Genomic DNA, 14,988 nt, shown 5'->3' on the forward strand with positions numbered 1-14,988 from the left:
TTTCTAAAGTCACAGAGTCTGTATTTTGCTCTGTAATCACTCAAAGGTTCCTAAAACACCCTCGTTCCAATATCAAACACGACAGCGTTTATTTCAGTTTTTCTTCTTAGGTTAAATATTTAAAACTTGATTGCAGCTTGAAAAAAATTTAAGCTAAATCCCTTTGAGGACCTTTGGAGATAGGAACCAAGTGGAAATTCCTAATAAACAATTAAAACAACTTATTGTACATTTGATTTATTAGGGTTCGACGGCCGTCTACTTCATGTTGCCATGCAGGTTCTACAGAAACGTGCAGAAGTATTCACCCTTCTTTACCTATTTTTTTACATTCTAACTTGTAATTTAAACGTTTTCTAGTCCTATTTTATGTACTGAATCTGCACAAAACAGGCTAAGTTGGTGACATTGGTGCTGAATACAGAACCGATGTCAGTCTGCCTGTGAAACTAGGATGGAGGTTCTCCTTCATGCAGGACAACGACCCAAAGCAGACGGCTAAAGCAACACTGGAGGGGTTTAATGGAAACATCTAAATGTGTTGGAACGGCCTAGTCAAAGTCCAGACCTCAGTCCAGCTCTGAATCTGTGGTTAGATGTGGTTTATTTTGTTCTATTTGTTGTAATAAAAAAAATAAAGATCTTCAAAGTTGGAGGCATGTTATGTAGATTTTTGTATTTACTTGATCAGAAAGTTAAAATACTTTTTACAACTCTGCACATCTAAGTTTGGAGTGATTCTTTGTACGTTCTTTAATACACATTTGTAATAATAGTTTTTTTTTAAAAAGCTTAAAGTAATAATATACTCATAAAGATGAATGTTTTCGACATTACAAACAAAACAAATGGGGGATTTGTTCTGCAAACGTATCAGCTTAACTTTACATGTTAAAATGTCTGTTAAAAGTAAAAAAAACGGAACATTCAGTCAATAACAGTTTGACACGTTCTTGTTAGAGAAGTCTGATAGTTTATTATCCTGGTAAAAATCAGAAACCGTCAAACTTTTTAATCAACAGGTGACGTATACAAGTAGAGAGACGTAAGCCTTTGGGATTTAGATGTTTTTATAACAAATCCTCCGATGCAACATTTCTTTGTTGGTTTTCCTGGTATCCTCAGAGCGGCGCTTGTTTCCAGTTAAGTTCATGGAGAAACCGTCGTGTTTCAGCACAGAAGTATCAGAGGAAATTGAAGTGAAACTCCTCCTTTGATGGAACAAAGACGAAGGCGGCCGTCTCCTCCGGAGCCTGCAGGATGGGGCCGGCCCCCCCCCGGGGTTCAGTCTGCTGCTCTGACGCTGCTGACTGGCTTCTCACCTCAGCTCTGCGGTGGAAAACGGACTTCTTTGGGGAATCTGACACCGCTTGGACCTGAGCTGCTGCAGTTTCTGTCAGGACCAGAAGAAGCTGTGGATTAAAAAGACTCCAACGCTCAGGACTCCCCCAGTCAGTCCACTCACCGCTCTGAATGAGCCTGAACTGCTTGTTCTTCTCCTCCTCCATTTTCTTCCTGTAATCGCCCGTCATGGCTCTCATCACCTGCCGCTTCTTGACCAGAGGAGCTTTGGAGCTGCGCAGCGTCTTCAGCGCTCGAGACGCCTCCTCTTCTGCAGGGAGGAAGACGAGATGAAAGTAATTATGTCTTCTGAAGACAACACACTGCAAAAACGGAACTAAAAATAAGTTAAATTTTCTTACAATGAGTGTATCTGTCCTTGATTTGAGCGGGTAAATAAGATTAGCTGCCAATGGAATAAGATGTTTGCACTTAAAATGGGAACAATCCATCTCCATCATCTTACTTCAAGTGCAGGATGTCTAATTATCTTATTTTAGGGGTCAAAATACTCATTCTATTGGCAGATAATCTTATTTACCTGCTCAAATCTAGGACAAAAACACAAATTTTAAGAACATTTTACTTATTTTTAGGTCCGTTTTTGCAGTGCAGACGGCAAAATCATCACTGTACCCCTCAGACACAGCCAGCTCAGCGAGGGACCAATCACTAAGCAGGGCCCTGGGCACCGACACCAAAAGCCCCCCCCCCCCCCCCCCCAAAAAATAAGGAGGCACCGACTTCAGATCTCCAATTTTTCTAAACCTTTTTTCCTGCCAGTACCAACTTGGTACTGTTTGATTTTCCTTCTGTTTCTTCAAATCCTTCTTCTAGCCGTCCTGTTTTCCCTTGAAAAACTAGAGTACAACTGGCTTTTACTGATACTTAACAACAAGGACTAAATTATTCAAATGTTCTAAGTTTTCCAAATCCAGCCTGTTTTATAAGAGGTTCAACGCTGAGAAGGAAAACGTCTCTGTTCTCCTCCCTTTTCTGCTTTGTGTCGTTTTCTCACAGCCCGACTGAACCGCAGAAAAAGCCGGATTGAAAACAGATTCCTGGTAAAATGCTTCTTAAATCCCTGGGTTTCCCCTGACCCCAATTGAATCCCCTCACAGACCCTGGAACCAGCCATCTCTAAACAGCGCCCCCTGGTGGTGGTCTGATCTGGCGCGTCTCTGACACTGGAGTGCTGATTTTGCCGAAAAACTGAAGTCACTGGCCGCCATCTTGCTCCTCCCTACTCTCCCAGAATCCCATAGGATTTGGTTGCAACAAGCAGTTTTCTGGCTGAGTGAAAACGTTTCACAGGTAATTCTACAGTCAGTGGATGCACTAACACTATCAACTACTAGGAAATTAGGTGCTGAAATATTTTACATGTTATTCAGATTAAATATATATATATATATATATATATATATATATATATAAGTATGTGTATATGTATATATGTATATATATGTATACACATATGTAAATATATGTTTTTGTACATTGTTATTTATATATTTATAAATGTTAAACATATATATTTAAATTAATAAAATGCAAAATATTTCAGCACATGACTTTCTTAGTACTTCATATTTTTAGAACATAACATAAAACTATATGGCATTTGACATTTTAAAAGTCTTAAGCCCCCCTGAACATGAGAAAATCCTCGTTATTCGATGCTGTAGCGCACAAATTCCCTAGTTACTGGGGGGAAATAGGGAGTACCAATATGGCGGCTGGTGGCTTCAAAGCGACTTGTTCTAACAGCAGATATTAGCATTCCATTGTATAATATAGCTCAGTGGTCTCTGACACGAGGCAGAAATAAATCAACTCTGATGTGGGTTTTGTAGCACAGTAACACCTGATATTATGCAGATTTTGAGTTTCTTTAGTGTCATTTTTCTCATTTGATGTGTTTATGGACAGATTTAGCCTATTTTCCAGCTCATAGAAAGTCAGCGTGTCTCTGGGGTTGGTTGGTATTTATTATTGGGGGGATTTGTGCCTTCCAGTCGCCTCTTATAGTCGGATCAACCGCAGCCGGTACCGGTCCACCAGAATCCAGAACACCTTTCCTCAGGTGCCTACAGCACTATAAGCAACAATGGGTGGCACCGTAAGCTAAAAAAAAAAGTTTTTAAGGAATTCTGAGGGAGATCTTAAGGTTTCCCTTGTTTGAATAATATATCCTCCAGGCCAAAAAACAAACTGCACTGAAATCCTAGAGGGGGAAAATCCCTTTATTCTTATTTTTAGTTCCTTTTCCTCCTTCTCTTCTGAATAGACGGCATAAAAGCCCCCCCATGTTGATTAAAGACATTTTACATGTCTTTCCTGACGTTTTGTATATTTCCACTGCTTTTTACCAGATATGCAGTACCTTCCTCCGGTGCCAGTTTGTGCTTTGCGTTATTTTGCTGCCATTCTGTCCCTCCAGGGACGTTTATTTTGTCTCATTTCAGTTGTGTTTTTGTCCCGACGTGTTTCCTGTTTTTGTCACTTCCCATCTCTCTGTGTTGACATCTCTACATCTTCTTGTTTTCAACATACATCTCATCCTGACTGCAGCGCTGCGTAGCTGAAATAATAACACTAACTCTGTTTCGGGGTTCCCTTCTGAGAACGTATTCCCAGCTCCAGCTGTTCGATGCACCAGTCCAGCTGCCTGTTCAGCTGCTCTTCTGCGCTCTGAAAGAAAGACACGTTTAAACGGGAAAAGAGTGTTTTAGCAACACGTGATAAGAGCGGTCAAAGTTCCAGTAACAGGTTTTCATGTAGCTATTCTGGTCATAATTGGTATAAAAATCTTACACTGCAAAAACGGATCTAAAAATAAGTAAAATGTTCTTAAAATTTGTGTTTTTGTCGTAGATTTGAGCAGGTAAATAAGAATATCTGCCAATGGAATGAGTATTTTGACCCTTGAAATAAGAATAATAATTAGATATAATGCACTTAAAATAAGATGGAGATGAATTGTTCCTATTTTAAGTGCAAAAATCTTATTCTATTGGCAGATGATCTTATTTACCTGCTCAAATCAAGGAAAAATACACAAATTTAAGAACATTTTACTTATTTTTAGTTCCATTTTTTCAGTGTAGGCTTTTAAGAACGGCATACAAACTGTTAAACATGGAGGAGGCTGCATCGTGCTGAGGCTCTGTTTTATTACTAGGTGTATTTATGCTTTGGAATACCAGAGGCAGAGAAATACTTTAAAGTTCTTCAACTTTCCCTCAAATTAATGGCTAAAACAGGGATTCCAGGTCCAGTCCAAGTAGACCTGCTATCCTGCATCCGTTCTCCAACACCTGAATCAGAGGAACGACTCGTTACCACACTGCAAAAACAAAACTAAAAAGAAGTCAAATTTTCTTGAAATGAGTGTATTTGTCCTTGATCTGAGCAGGTAAATAAGATTATCTGCCAACGGAATGAGTATTTTAACCCCTAAGTTGAGATAAATAGATAAACTGCAACTGAAATAAGATGATGGAGATGAGTTGTTCCTATTTTAAGTCTAAAAATCTCATTCCATTGGCAGATCATCTTGACTTATTTTTAGTTTAGTTTTGTTTTTTGCAGTGCAGGCCTCTGTGGAGCTGCATACCTGGATGCTGATGAGGGAATCCAGACACCTGAATCAGGTTTTTGGAAGCAGGGATGCACCTAAAAGCTGCAGGATAGTAGCTTTTATTCCTATATTTTAATCATGTAAAGCACTTTGCATTGTCTTTGTACTGAATTGTGCTATATAAATAAATTTGCCTTGCCTTGCCTTGCCTTGCCTCTCCAGGACTGGACCTGGAAGCCACCCCCAACCCTCATCTAGATGGCTGAAACTCTCAAACAGTTCGACGTTCTAATAGGACAATGATTCCAAACACAGTTAAAAACTTGCTTAAACCATTCCTAAATGGCCCGACCTAAGACTTTAGAAAACTTACAGCTTTAAAAGTCCATGATTACCCAGAAAAGCAACCGTTTCAATCCATGCGGCTGATTCTGATAGAAATAAAATGTTAAAGTCGCCACAAACTGTCGTTTCTCTCCACCCTGCTAAGGGACATTTATTTAAATATTACTGGGAGACATTGGCTATATTTGAGCCCGTATGTATACTTTTGAAATTTTCTAGTTAAGAGGGAAAGAAATCTCAAATAAACATCAAAAGCAGAAAAATAGAAACAACATTCAAGCTCACTGCAAAAACGGAACTAAAAATCAGTAAAATGTTCTTAAAATGAGAGTATTTGTCCTTGATTTGAGCAGGTAAATAAGATGATCTGCCAATGGAATGAGATTTCTGTACTTAAATTAGAAACAATTCATCTCCATCATCTTATTTCAAGTGCAGGGTGTCTAATTATCTTATTTTAGGGGTCAAAATACTCATTCCATTGGCAAATAATCTTATTTAGCTGCTCAAATCAAGGGTAAATACACTAACTATAAGAACATTTTACTTATTTTTCTATACGTTTTTGCAGTGCTGAAGACGGGTGTATGTAAACTTGTGACACTGACCAGCTCCTCCTCTGCCGGCTGCTGCTGGGTCTCACTGTCGGACGGCGTCTTCTTTCCAGATTTCTTCTTCTTCTTCTTCGTCTTGGACTGCTCTGACGCCGTGCATGCAGACACCCCCGCCTGTAACTGGGAAGGCTCTTCCTCTTCCTCACCCCGTCGGCGGTCTGGCGATGAGGCGTTCGTCCTGCCGGTTGTGTCCATGTCTTCTGCGGGGGGGTCAGGAGGGATTTGAAAGTTGAAAGCAAAAGCGGAGCCCTGCCCCGTGAAGGATAACGGCGGCTGGGCGGCGTCTGCTGGCGGCGTTCTCTCCTCAGGCGGTGCGGCGCTGTCGGTGAAAAAGTCAAACCTGAAGCCGTTGTCACTGCAGGTCCAGAGAAGGTTGCTGGTTCCTCCTTCAGCAGGTGTGGGGGGGATCTGTGGGTCACTAACGTCTCCTGAATGAACACAAGGAAATAACCGGGAAGGGTCAGTGCCTTCCTAAACTATTCCTACCCTTTAAACCACAGGTGTCAAACTCAAGGCCCGCGGGCCAAATCCGGCCCGTCAAGGTAAATTATCCGGCCCTCGAGAGCCAAAAAAAAGGCATACATCCTTTTAAAGTGTATAAAGTGGCTAAAACTGTGCCTCCTGTAAGTGTAACTCACCCCAATATCAACTTTTTTTGCAGATAAACTGGGCCTAAGGGTGCTACTTTTATGTTACTGTGCATTTTTTATACTACAGTGTGAACTGGAATGAAATTATGAAATGAAAAGAATGGTCTCTACACATGCAAGCGGCCCTTTTAATGACTTCATGATGCCAAAGTGGCCCCATATAGAAATTAGTTTGACACCCCTGCTTTAAACTGTTTTCTGACTTTTACCTCTTTTCACCCATAATCTTAACGTATTTCATTTGGATTTTATGGAATCAATCGACACAATGAACTGCGTAACTGTGAAGTGGAATGAAGCTATTCATGATTTTATCTTTTTTGCAAACAAACATCTGAAGAGTGTGAAGTCCATTTGTTTTCAGTCACCTTTTACTGTTGCATCCTTAAATAAAACTTAACCAGGGTGCAGCTTTGTGTGATTTAATAAAGAGTGTAAATGCGGCTGTTCTCTGAAGGCCTCAGAGGTTTGTTAGGAGAACAACCAGCAGCACCATAAGGACCGCTGAACATGAAAAGATGGTGGAACAGCTTTGTACTCTGTAAATATAGCCTTTACAGAGGAAACGTCCTTCTGTCAGCTTTTCAGAAAACATGAAAAGAGCACAGAAAACATCTGGAAGGAGGTTCTCTAGTGAGACGAGACCAAAACGGAACATTTTGGCTTATATGTACTAGCAATGTGAAGCATGGTGGTGGCAGAATCATGCTGTGGGAAGATGGAGGGCACTAAATCAGGACCATCCTGGAGGAGAACCTTAGACTGAGGTGGATGTTCTCCTTCCAGCAGGAGAACCAGCCTGAACCTGCAGCCTGAGGGATGGATCAGATCAGAGAGGATTCCCATATCAGAATGGCCTAGTCAAAGTCCAGATCTGAGCACAACTGATAATCTGTGGAGAACTGAAAAGTAGTGTTTAATGATGTGTCCCTATCCCAGCTGATGGAGGGAGAAACTGCAGAAATGCCATTTTAAAATAAAAACTAACCAAGCACCATTTTCCTTCCACTTTCCAACTATGTGCTGTCACGTTAAAGCTCGATAAAAACACACAGAGCTTTGAGTTTCTAACATGACAAAAAGTGAAAAACCTTAACAAGTTGTAAAAGCGCTATTAAATGTAACTACCCGCGTTAATTTAAAGCAGAAGGCAGAGATGCATAAAGCAGAAAACACCATCCAGAGTACCTGAGAACAGCAGGCTTTCCTCGGTCATGCTCTCCTCCTAAAGTCGGTGGTTTCCGGCTGAAAAAAGCCTCTTTCTGCATTTATTTCCCTCAAAATATTAACATTTCAAACACCAAACACCTTCATCTAGCGTTTTTATTCTGATTTAAACCATCAAACCTCCCAGAAACATGTCTAAAAACCTTCTGCGAGTGTCACTCGGTAATAAGCCCGTCTGGTACTAATTCCCCAACCTCACGTAGTTCCGTTTGCCAATATTCGCGTGATCTAGTTATTTCTAAATATTCTGATGTAAATAAAATGACACACAATACACAGTGATGTGGTACGGTCATTTTTTGTGTTACACAAGTAAGGCGATAATTAGAAAAGAACAATTAACACTAAACACAATGTGTTGGGAAACTCTACATGCTTGTCCTGCTAAGGTCGAAGATCTAAATATATTGAATCAATTTGGATTAATGCCTGACTTTATGTCGATTTTATTATGTATTTAAAAAACACGTTTAGGTGCTCATCTCCATGCGGATGAGGGAGTAACTGTTAGGGGGGATTTGAAAAAAGTGGCGGGCTGCTCCACCTTTTTCCCTCCTCTTTCAACATGAGTACCACAAAGGATTCAGAGGAACATCAGCTCTAGATCATCTCTTTCCAGACACTTTTACAAACATTTGGATCTAAGTGACTGTAAACACATATTTTTTATTACCGGTGTATCTAAATATAAACGTTTCAGTTATAAAAGCCATGCAAGACTCTTCGGAAGATGGGATATTGTTTATAAGAAAGGCATTGCTCTATATTTATTGTATCCATTAAAACGATAGCAATAAAAACAAACCTTTTAAAAAAGAGAGTTAATCCTGGAGGTGAATTGCGAACTATGGATAGCGGTTTCCTTAGCCTTAATTTATCTAAAATCCCTCGTTTAATGCTTGAATTAATAAGTCAGACTCCTCCGAGATTCATGCGAGATGCTCATTGGCTCGTTTATTGGTCACGCACGCCGTCAGCAAAGCTTCAGACCAATCCCGTTGAACTAGGGGAGGGACTTAGACCTTCGCTCCGGTTGGCTTATAAAAGCAGCGTCTCGCTGCCTCCACTCGCATTGAAGACGGACGACAGACAAGGAAGTGTTTGAACTTTGACAACAACAAAAGAAAATCATCAAACCGAAGCGGTAATTTCATTTCACTCACTTTTTTTTTATTCTTCACGATTTTCAGCGTTAACGTGAATCGGTTGTGTAGTATTAGTTACCTTTGGGATGGTTTCCGGCCGTTGACTATACGTGGAAACCGTTAACAATAAACCGACGCGCGGCATGATCAGTTAAGTCAACTGTGGTACAGATTAATTCGTTTTGAAGCGCACAATATGTCGCTGAACTGTAAATATACACTTAATGTGTCTTACTGTAATTATTTTATACTAGAGGTTTTGTTCATTAACGCTGTCTTTATAACTCACTGGCCTCCATGGTGGCTAGCTGGCGCCATTTTATAACCGTCGCTGCCAGCTTCTAAATTGGACCGTAGACGAGCAAAGAAACGTGTGTGTCAGCCGCAGCTTAATGGAGGCTGCGTTGAGACGAATTTTTGGCTCTAATTTAGTGCTTTACACATTAGGCGCCATTTTTTTTCCTTCCCTCGCTTGTTGGAAACGCTGCTTCTTCTGTAGCAGAAGCGGTATTTGTTTGTATTGAGGAGCTGTTTTCTCTAATATTATGCGACGCTGCAGCAGATGTTATCAGCCTCTGAGGTCACCCGTACGTGCCGCTGCCTGTCTGCTGCTGTAGGGAAGCGGAGGTTATATTTCCGGAACCTTTTTCATCAACCATTGTTTGCTCCCATCTCTCCTCTAATCTGCAGTTTTGTGAAACATGGCTCGTACAAAGCAGACCGCTCGTAAATCCACCGGAGGAAAAGCGCCCAGAAAGCAGCTGGCCACCAAGGCGGCCAGGAAAAGTGCGCCATCTACCGGCGGCGTGAAGAAGCCCCACAGATACAGGTAGGCGCCCAGTGACGTCATCGCGTTTTCAGCGGTTATTTTTCTGCTTGAATGTAAATGTAATTTACGCGCGGTTTGGTTTTTTTAATGATTGAAATTTTAAATCTGAGAAAAATGTAAGGTACGTTTGTTTTAACTTGATAACAAGTAATGACTGACTGTACATGTAAGGCAGGATTAGACTAATAGTGCAGCATCCCGGTCTTTTAAATTAATAATTCAGGCACGTTTTTTTTTAATAATAAGGTACCCAATTACAAAGGTACCGTAGTTTGATGGAAATCTGGAAGCAGACCTCGCTAGAGATCAGATATTTCTGTCTGAGAAAACTGTCCACGACAGAGTGGAAATGTTAGTTACTATGCACCTAAAAACAAAGTTTAATTTAAATATGTTTCAATTAAGTGTATCCATTTTAGTCTTTTCAAAATGTTCTTTTGTAACTATTTCAGTTATTTCCAATTTGTCTTCTATTCATAATTGTGATTGTCTTTACTTATTCTCAGCCATAACTCTGCCCAATTTCAGCAAACTTTTTTTTATATATATAATTTAAAGAGCTGTTTGTTAAACCATAAACATTTAGCAAAAATGCCCAGGTGCCTCATACAGGTACAACTGCTCTGCCACACTGTGGCAGACACTGCAGCATGTAATATTATTGTGATGTAATGGTTTTTAGATGTTTTAGACATTGTTTTGTCCTACAGCTTTAAAACAACAAAGTATACACTTGTTGACTTTTTATAGAAATGTAAAAAATGCAGCGTTTTAGTTTTAAATGCTGTGTATGATTGAGTTAATGAGTCCTCCTCTTCTTTACAGGCCAGGCACAGTTGCTCTGCGTGAGATCCGTCGGTACCAGAAGTCGACTGAGCTGCTCATCAGGAAGCTGCCTTTCCAGCGTCTTGTGAGGGAGATTGCTCAGGACTTCAAGACAGATCTGCGTTTTCAGAGTGCGGCCATTGGTGCTCTGCAGGTTGGAACTGGTTTTATTTAACTTTTAGAAAGGAAACATTTTTGTTTAGTGCTGAAAACTGACAGGTTGGCTTTTTGTGTATGCAGGAGGCCAGCGAGGCGTACCTGGTTGGACTGTTTGAGGACACCAACCTGTGTGCCATCCATGCAAAGAGGGTCACAATCATGCCCAAGGACATCCAGCTGGCCAGGCGAATTAGAGGAGAACGTGCATAAATGATCTGTTTTAATCTTTATAGTGGGGTGTTGTGATGGGAGGGTTAGGTTGGGCTTTATCTGGGGATGTTTTGTAAATTTCCGAATTATTACCAGCATGTGTGGTTTTATTTGTAGTCTGGAGCATGTTTTTGTACTCATTTCACCTTTTCAGCCCGTCCCATTCATTGTAGACCAGCTTCACTGTAAAATACTAAATGTTCCTTTTTTCTCAAGTTTTCAAACACGTTAGTCTGTACCTTTGCAATCCTGTGAGCATGTCATGGGATTGTCCTGTTCTGTAAATAAACTTTCTGCTACCTCACTTTCTTCACAAGGCGTCTCTGTGCTCATGAGGAACTTTTGGTTAACACTGAGGTTGAATTGAGAAATGAAAAACCATGTCACATCAGGCTTTGTTCTGTTAAAGCATTTATATAATGCTCCTGTAGCACTTAGTTTTATCCGCTTCTAAACATTGCTTTTCCAAAACTAGCTATAAAACTTCCTATAGTTTGCATTATGAATGTCTGAGGTTCTTGGTTTAAACCCGCTGACTGCAGCCTGAAGTCTGTTAAAACAGATTTAAACTGGACTGCAGTTAAGATTAATCTAATTTCACATGCCAAGATGATTTTAATCCTAAACATCAAGCTGGATCATTTGATTTGGTAAATCTTGGCATTAGATATTAAAAACCCTGAAGACTGACCTTAATTGGTCTGGAAACCCTGAGTTGCAATAAACTCATATGGAAATATTTCACAAAAGGCTCTTGGTCCGCTAAAGCGAAAAACATTAATTCCCAAAAAACATGAAACAGGCATTTTAATTAATGTAAATTAATAATCACACAGCTCAACAATCTAGCTCTGCTCAGAGCAAAGGACGGCCTCATTAACCGATCAGTCCACATCTGAATAAATATCGATTAAACATCATTTGTCGTCGTCCTGCTCTGCCTCTTCGTCTGACACCAGGCCGGGTAAATGTTCGTACAGCCGTCTCTCCAGCTGGGCATCAATGTCCGTCTCCTTCCTCAGCGCGCACCACAGCAGGAAGCCGGCTAAGCCCAGGCTGATGGGGACCACCTTCCACCAGGGCCGCTGGTGCTGGCTGCCCATGGAGCGGTCCACCTTCCAGGACCTGTGGCTGGCCTTACTGGTGGAGAACTTGATGGGCTCGCTGCTGACCGCCTCGTCCTCTGTGGGGGGTTTGGACCTGGCTGACGCCTGAGAGGTCAGCGCCAGAGACCTGTGGAGGGGAGCAGGTATTAGTGCAGCTCACCTGAAGCCAGGTATGACATCATATCCATGTCATAATATATTTAGATCAGTTTATTTTACAAAATATCATGAAAGTAAATTTTTTTTTTTAGAACATTTGCACTGCAAAAAAATCAGATTTTTATATATATATATGTATATATTGCACAATACTTATTAGAACTATTGTAGCCATTCATTAAAACAAATAAAATCAGAGTTTTGGTTTATGTAAAACTATACTGTTTACTGTTTTAAGTTTCAAAGTAAGACAGTAAATATGTTCAATATTTCATCTCAACTTTTTTCTGTATATTTATTTATTTTTTACACACCATTGTGTGAAAGTGTTCCTGAGTACTTGCACGTTTTTCACACTTCAGTGTTTCAGAACATCAACCAAATTTAAATATTAGTCAGAAACCAAGTAAATAAAATACAAACTGCAGCTTTTAAATGAAGATTTCTATTAATGGAGAGGAAAAAATCCAGACCTACACGGTCCTGTGTGAAAAGGGCCTGGGCCAAAAAGCACTGCTGAGCGAGAAAGAACATTAAGGCTCGTCTGGTTTTCCAGAACACATCTGGATGACCCCCAAGACCTTGGGGAAAATATTCTGTGGACTGGTGAGATCATCTGACATCTACCAAAACATCCTGAAGGAGAAGGTCTGACCACCCAATAACTATTTGATGTCCCTGTGCAATAATCCTGTACTAATAGTGCCTTCACCTATCTGTTATCTCATTTATTTTATTTATTTAACAAACCAGAAACCACACTGTTTTTTACCTGCCACAGCTTGATATAAGTCACCTTTAATCTCTCTTTTTTTTTTTCCTTCCCCATCCACTGTAAACATCCGGATGCACTTTATATGCTTCATGCACCTTTTCCTCCTTCTGCTGCTTATAAGATATGATGTCACAAGTTAATTTCTCCATTGTGAGATCAATAAAGTTCAATCTAATCTAATCACCTGTTCAGCACCTCAAGATGAAACCATCTGCATCAGAGCAACGATCCGCCTCTGAATGGCCAAAGAAAACCAGAAAGACGAGTGGCCTAGTCAAAGTCCCGACCTGAATCCCATTAGGATGCTGTGCCTTAAACAGGCCGTTCATGCTGGAAAACCCTCTAGTGGAGCTGAATTACAACGATTCTGCAGGGATGAGTGGACTGAAGCTCCTCCACAGCGCTGGAAAAGACTCGCTGCAAGTAACCAGGTGTTATGTTTAGGGTGAAATCACTGTTCCACGCAGGATCATGGAGGTTTTTCCCTCCTTTAATTATAAAAAACATGTGACAACTATGGAGAAACATGACAAATAATACCACTATGTGTGTTTTATCTTATGATCATTTTCTTGTAGCAAAGGACAACTGAGGATCTGCAGCCATGTTCCACGTGTGAAGGTAAAAGACCAAAAACAGGTTTCCTGACATTCTGTGCTGTAAATTAAATCAAATAGATTTACAGGAGCAGAACCAGCAGGAAGTTACTTAAAACCTCAACCTTTCCCAAACTCCAGAGACAAACCCCATTATTCTAGCCTACATGGAGCATCTGTTCAGTGGCTGTTCCTCCAGCCTGGGGTCTCCGTGTCATTGAGGCGCAGCGGAGCTCCGGCCGGCGGCGGGTCGCCACTCACCTCCAGGCGGCTGAAGCGTCTCGGATCGCCGGCGTCCTGCTGAGGATCCCCCGGCGGAGGCCACGGAGAACTCGTCCTGCTGATGGAGACATGTCGAACTAACGCTCATCTCCACACAACCTTTCCATAAGCTGCCGACAGCCCGTGCTGGGTCACGTAACAACACGTTGTGCAACACCGAAACTCTTCCGGTGCCGCGGCGTGACTGCTCCTGCGAATCGTTCCGGTCGACTGTAAACTTTTCCTCTTTTTAAAAATAAAATAAAAAAGTGTTTAACAGTTTTAAGGTTTGAATAGATCCTATGATAATTTCATTTTTATTGAAGGTGTGGTTACTTCCTTAAGTCATCTCTTGTTTTTTTTCAAAATGTTTGTCTTTATTTATGCAATGAAGACAATACATAACCTTTTTTTAACCTGTTATGAGATATTATGGGATGGTTTAGATCCGAGCAGATTCGCATGTTAGAATGGCCTACTTTACTTGAAGAATATCATGGAAGTACATTTATTTCAGCATTTGCATAGCAAAAAGAAAAAAAAGTGATATATTTTGAACTAATACTTTTATTAGATTTTTTAGCCATTCATTAAAATATGTAAGAGTTGTGGTTTATGTAAAATGTCCCAATCCAATTTACTGTTTTAAGTTTCAGAGTGAGATGTGTTCTATGTTACATCCTAAATCCTGACTTTCTTACGTCATCCTTTTTTTTCTAGATTTTTGTCTTTATTTATGCAATGAAGACAATACATAACCTTTTTTTAAGCTGTTGTGAAAGGATAGTATCATCAAAAGATAACCAAAAATACTACTACTAATTAATAGTTGTCCAAATCATAAGTCAAAGCATTTGCAAAACGTAAAAAAAAAAGCTGGTCTCTTATTAGTTGTTTTTATATTTATAACTTTGTGTATATCTGCACACTGCTGCTGATACACCTGAATATCCTGCAAATGGCAACTAGGAAGCTGGACAAGCGTCACTATGATCCGGTGCTGACAACCTGAAAATAACTGAACCCGAGAGACCCAGAGTTGAAGATTTGAACAATATATGAGGAAAGGATTCTGGATCTTGTTTCTATATTTTTAATATTGAATTCGTCACTCTGATCCTGAATAAGGTGGAACCATAGAGGAAGACCATCACCTCGTGCTT

At 40.4% G+C, this 14,988-nt stretch overlaps 3 protein-coding genes across 3 annotated transcripts; 1 reads left to right on the forward strand and 2 right to left on the reverse strand.

Moving 5' to 3' along the window:
- Window positions 1-1,040: 1,040 nt before the first annotated feature.
- Window positions 1,041-7,944, reverse strand: cunh8orf33 (chromosome unknown C8orf33 homolog). Its single transcript, XM_012863150.3, has 6 exons — window positions 7,722-7,944; window positions 6,044-6,311; window positions 5,878-6,004; window positions 3,945-4,035; window positions 1,466-1,612; window positions 1,041-1,393 (listed from the first exon to the last, which is right to left on the reverse strand). Exons 1-6 carry the CDS (start codon window positions 7,747-7,749, stop codon window positions 1,185-1,187), a joined length of 870 nt encoding a protein of 289 aa, XP_012718604.2. The 5' UTR covers window positions 7,750-7,944; the 3' UTR covers window positions 1,041-1,184.
- Window positions 7,945-8,770: 826 nt separating this feature from the next.
- h3f3d (H3 histone, family 3D) lies at window positions 8,771-11,232 on the forward strand. Its single transcript, XM_012863129.3, has 4 exons — window positions 8,771-8,904; window positions 9,597-9,734; window positions 10,560-10,713; window positions 10,800-11,232. The coding sequence occupies exons 2-4, from the start codon at window positions 9,607-9,609 to the stop codon at window positions 10,926-10,928; spliced, it is 411 nt and encodes a 136-aa protein (XP_012718583.1). The 5' UTR covers window positions 8,771-8,904; window positions 9,597-9,606; the 3' UTR covers window positions 10,929-11,232.
- Window positions 11,233-11,717: 485 nt separating this feature from the next.
- cunh16orf91 (chromosome unknown C16orf91 homolog) lies at window positions 11,718-14,024 on the reverse strand. Its single transcript, XM_012863130.3, has 2 exons — window positions 13,826-14,024; window positions 11,718-12,161 (listed from the first exon to the last, which is right to left on the reverse strand). Exons 1-2 carry the CDS (start codon window positions 13,915-13,917, stop codon window positions 11,846-11,848), a joined length of 408 nt encoding a protein of 135 aa, XP_012718584.2. The 5' UTR covers window positions 13,918-14,024; the 3' UTR covers window positions 11,718-11,845.
- Between the last annotated feature and the right edge of the window lie 964 nt (window positions 14,025-14,988).

The sequence above is a fragment of the Fundulus heteroclitus genome, unplaced genomic scaffold (assembly GCF_011125445.2).
Source record: "Fundulus heteroclitus isolate FHET01 unplaced genomic scaffold, MU-UCD_Fhet_4.1 scaffold_47, whole genome shotgun sequence".
Classification (NCBI taxonomy): Eukaryota; Metazoa; Chordata; class Actinopteri; order Cyprinodontiformes; family Fundulidae; genus Fundulus; species Fundulus heteroclitus.

What these genes read in the sequence shown, in the direction of transcription:
- h3f3d (XM_012863129.3), top strand. Translation starts at nt 9,607, where the DNA reads ATGGCTCGTACAAAGCAGACCGCTCGTAAATCCACCGGAGGAAAAGCG. An exon ending in AAGAAGCCCCACAGATACAG is followed by an intron (nt 9,735 to 10,559) that starts GTAGGCGCCCAG and finishes TCTTCTTTACAG; the next exon opens with GCCAGGCACAGTTGCTCTGC. An exon ending in CGGCCATTGGTGCTCTGCAG is followed by an intron (nt 10,714 to 10,799) that starts GTTGGAACTGGT and finishes TTGTGTATGCAG; the next exon opens with GAGGCCAGCGAGGCGTACCT.
- cunh16orf91 (XM_012863130.3), bottom strand. Translation starts at nt 13,917, where the DNA reads ATGTCTCCATCAGCAGGACGAGTTCTCCGTGGCCTCCGCCGGGGGATC. An exon ending in GACGCTTCAGCCGCCTGGAG is followed by an intron (nt 12,162 to 13,825) that starts GTGAGTGGCGAC and finishes TCCCCTCCACAG; the next exon opens with GTCTCTGGCGCTGACCTCTC.
- cunh8orf33 (XM_012863150.3), bottom strand. Translation starts at nt 7,749, where the DNA reads ATGACCGAGGAAAGCCTGCTGTTCTCAG. An exon ending in AGCCGGCAGAGGAGGAGCTG is followed by an intron (nt 4,036 to 5,877) that starts GTCAGTGTCACA and finishes TCTTTCTTTCAG; the next exon opens with AGCGCAGAAGAGCAGCTGAA. An exon ending in GTTCAGGCTCATTCAGAGCG is followed by an intron (nt 1,394 to 1,465) that starts GTGAGTGGACTG and finishes TGGTCCTGACAG; the next exon opens with AAACTGCAGCAGCTCAGGTC.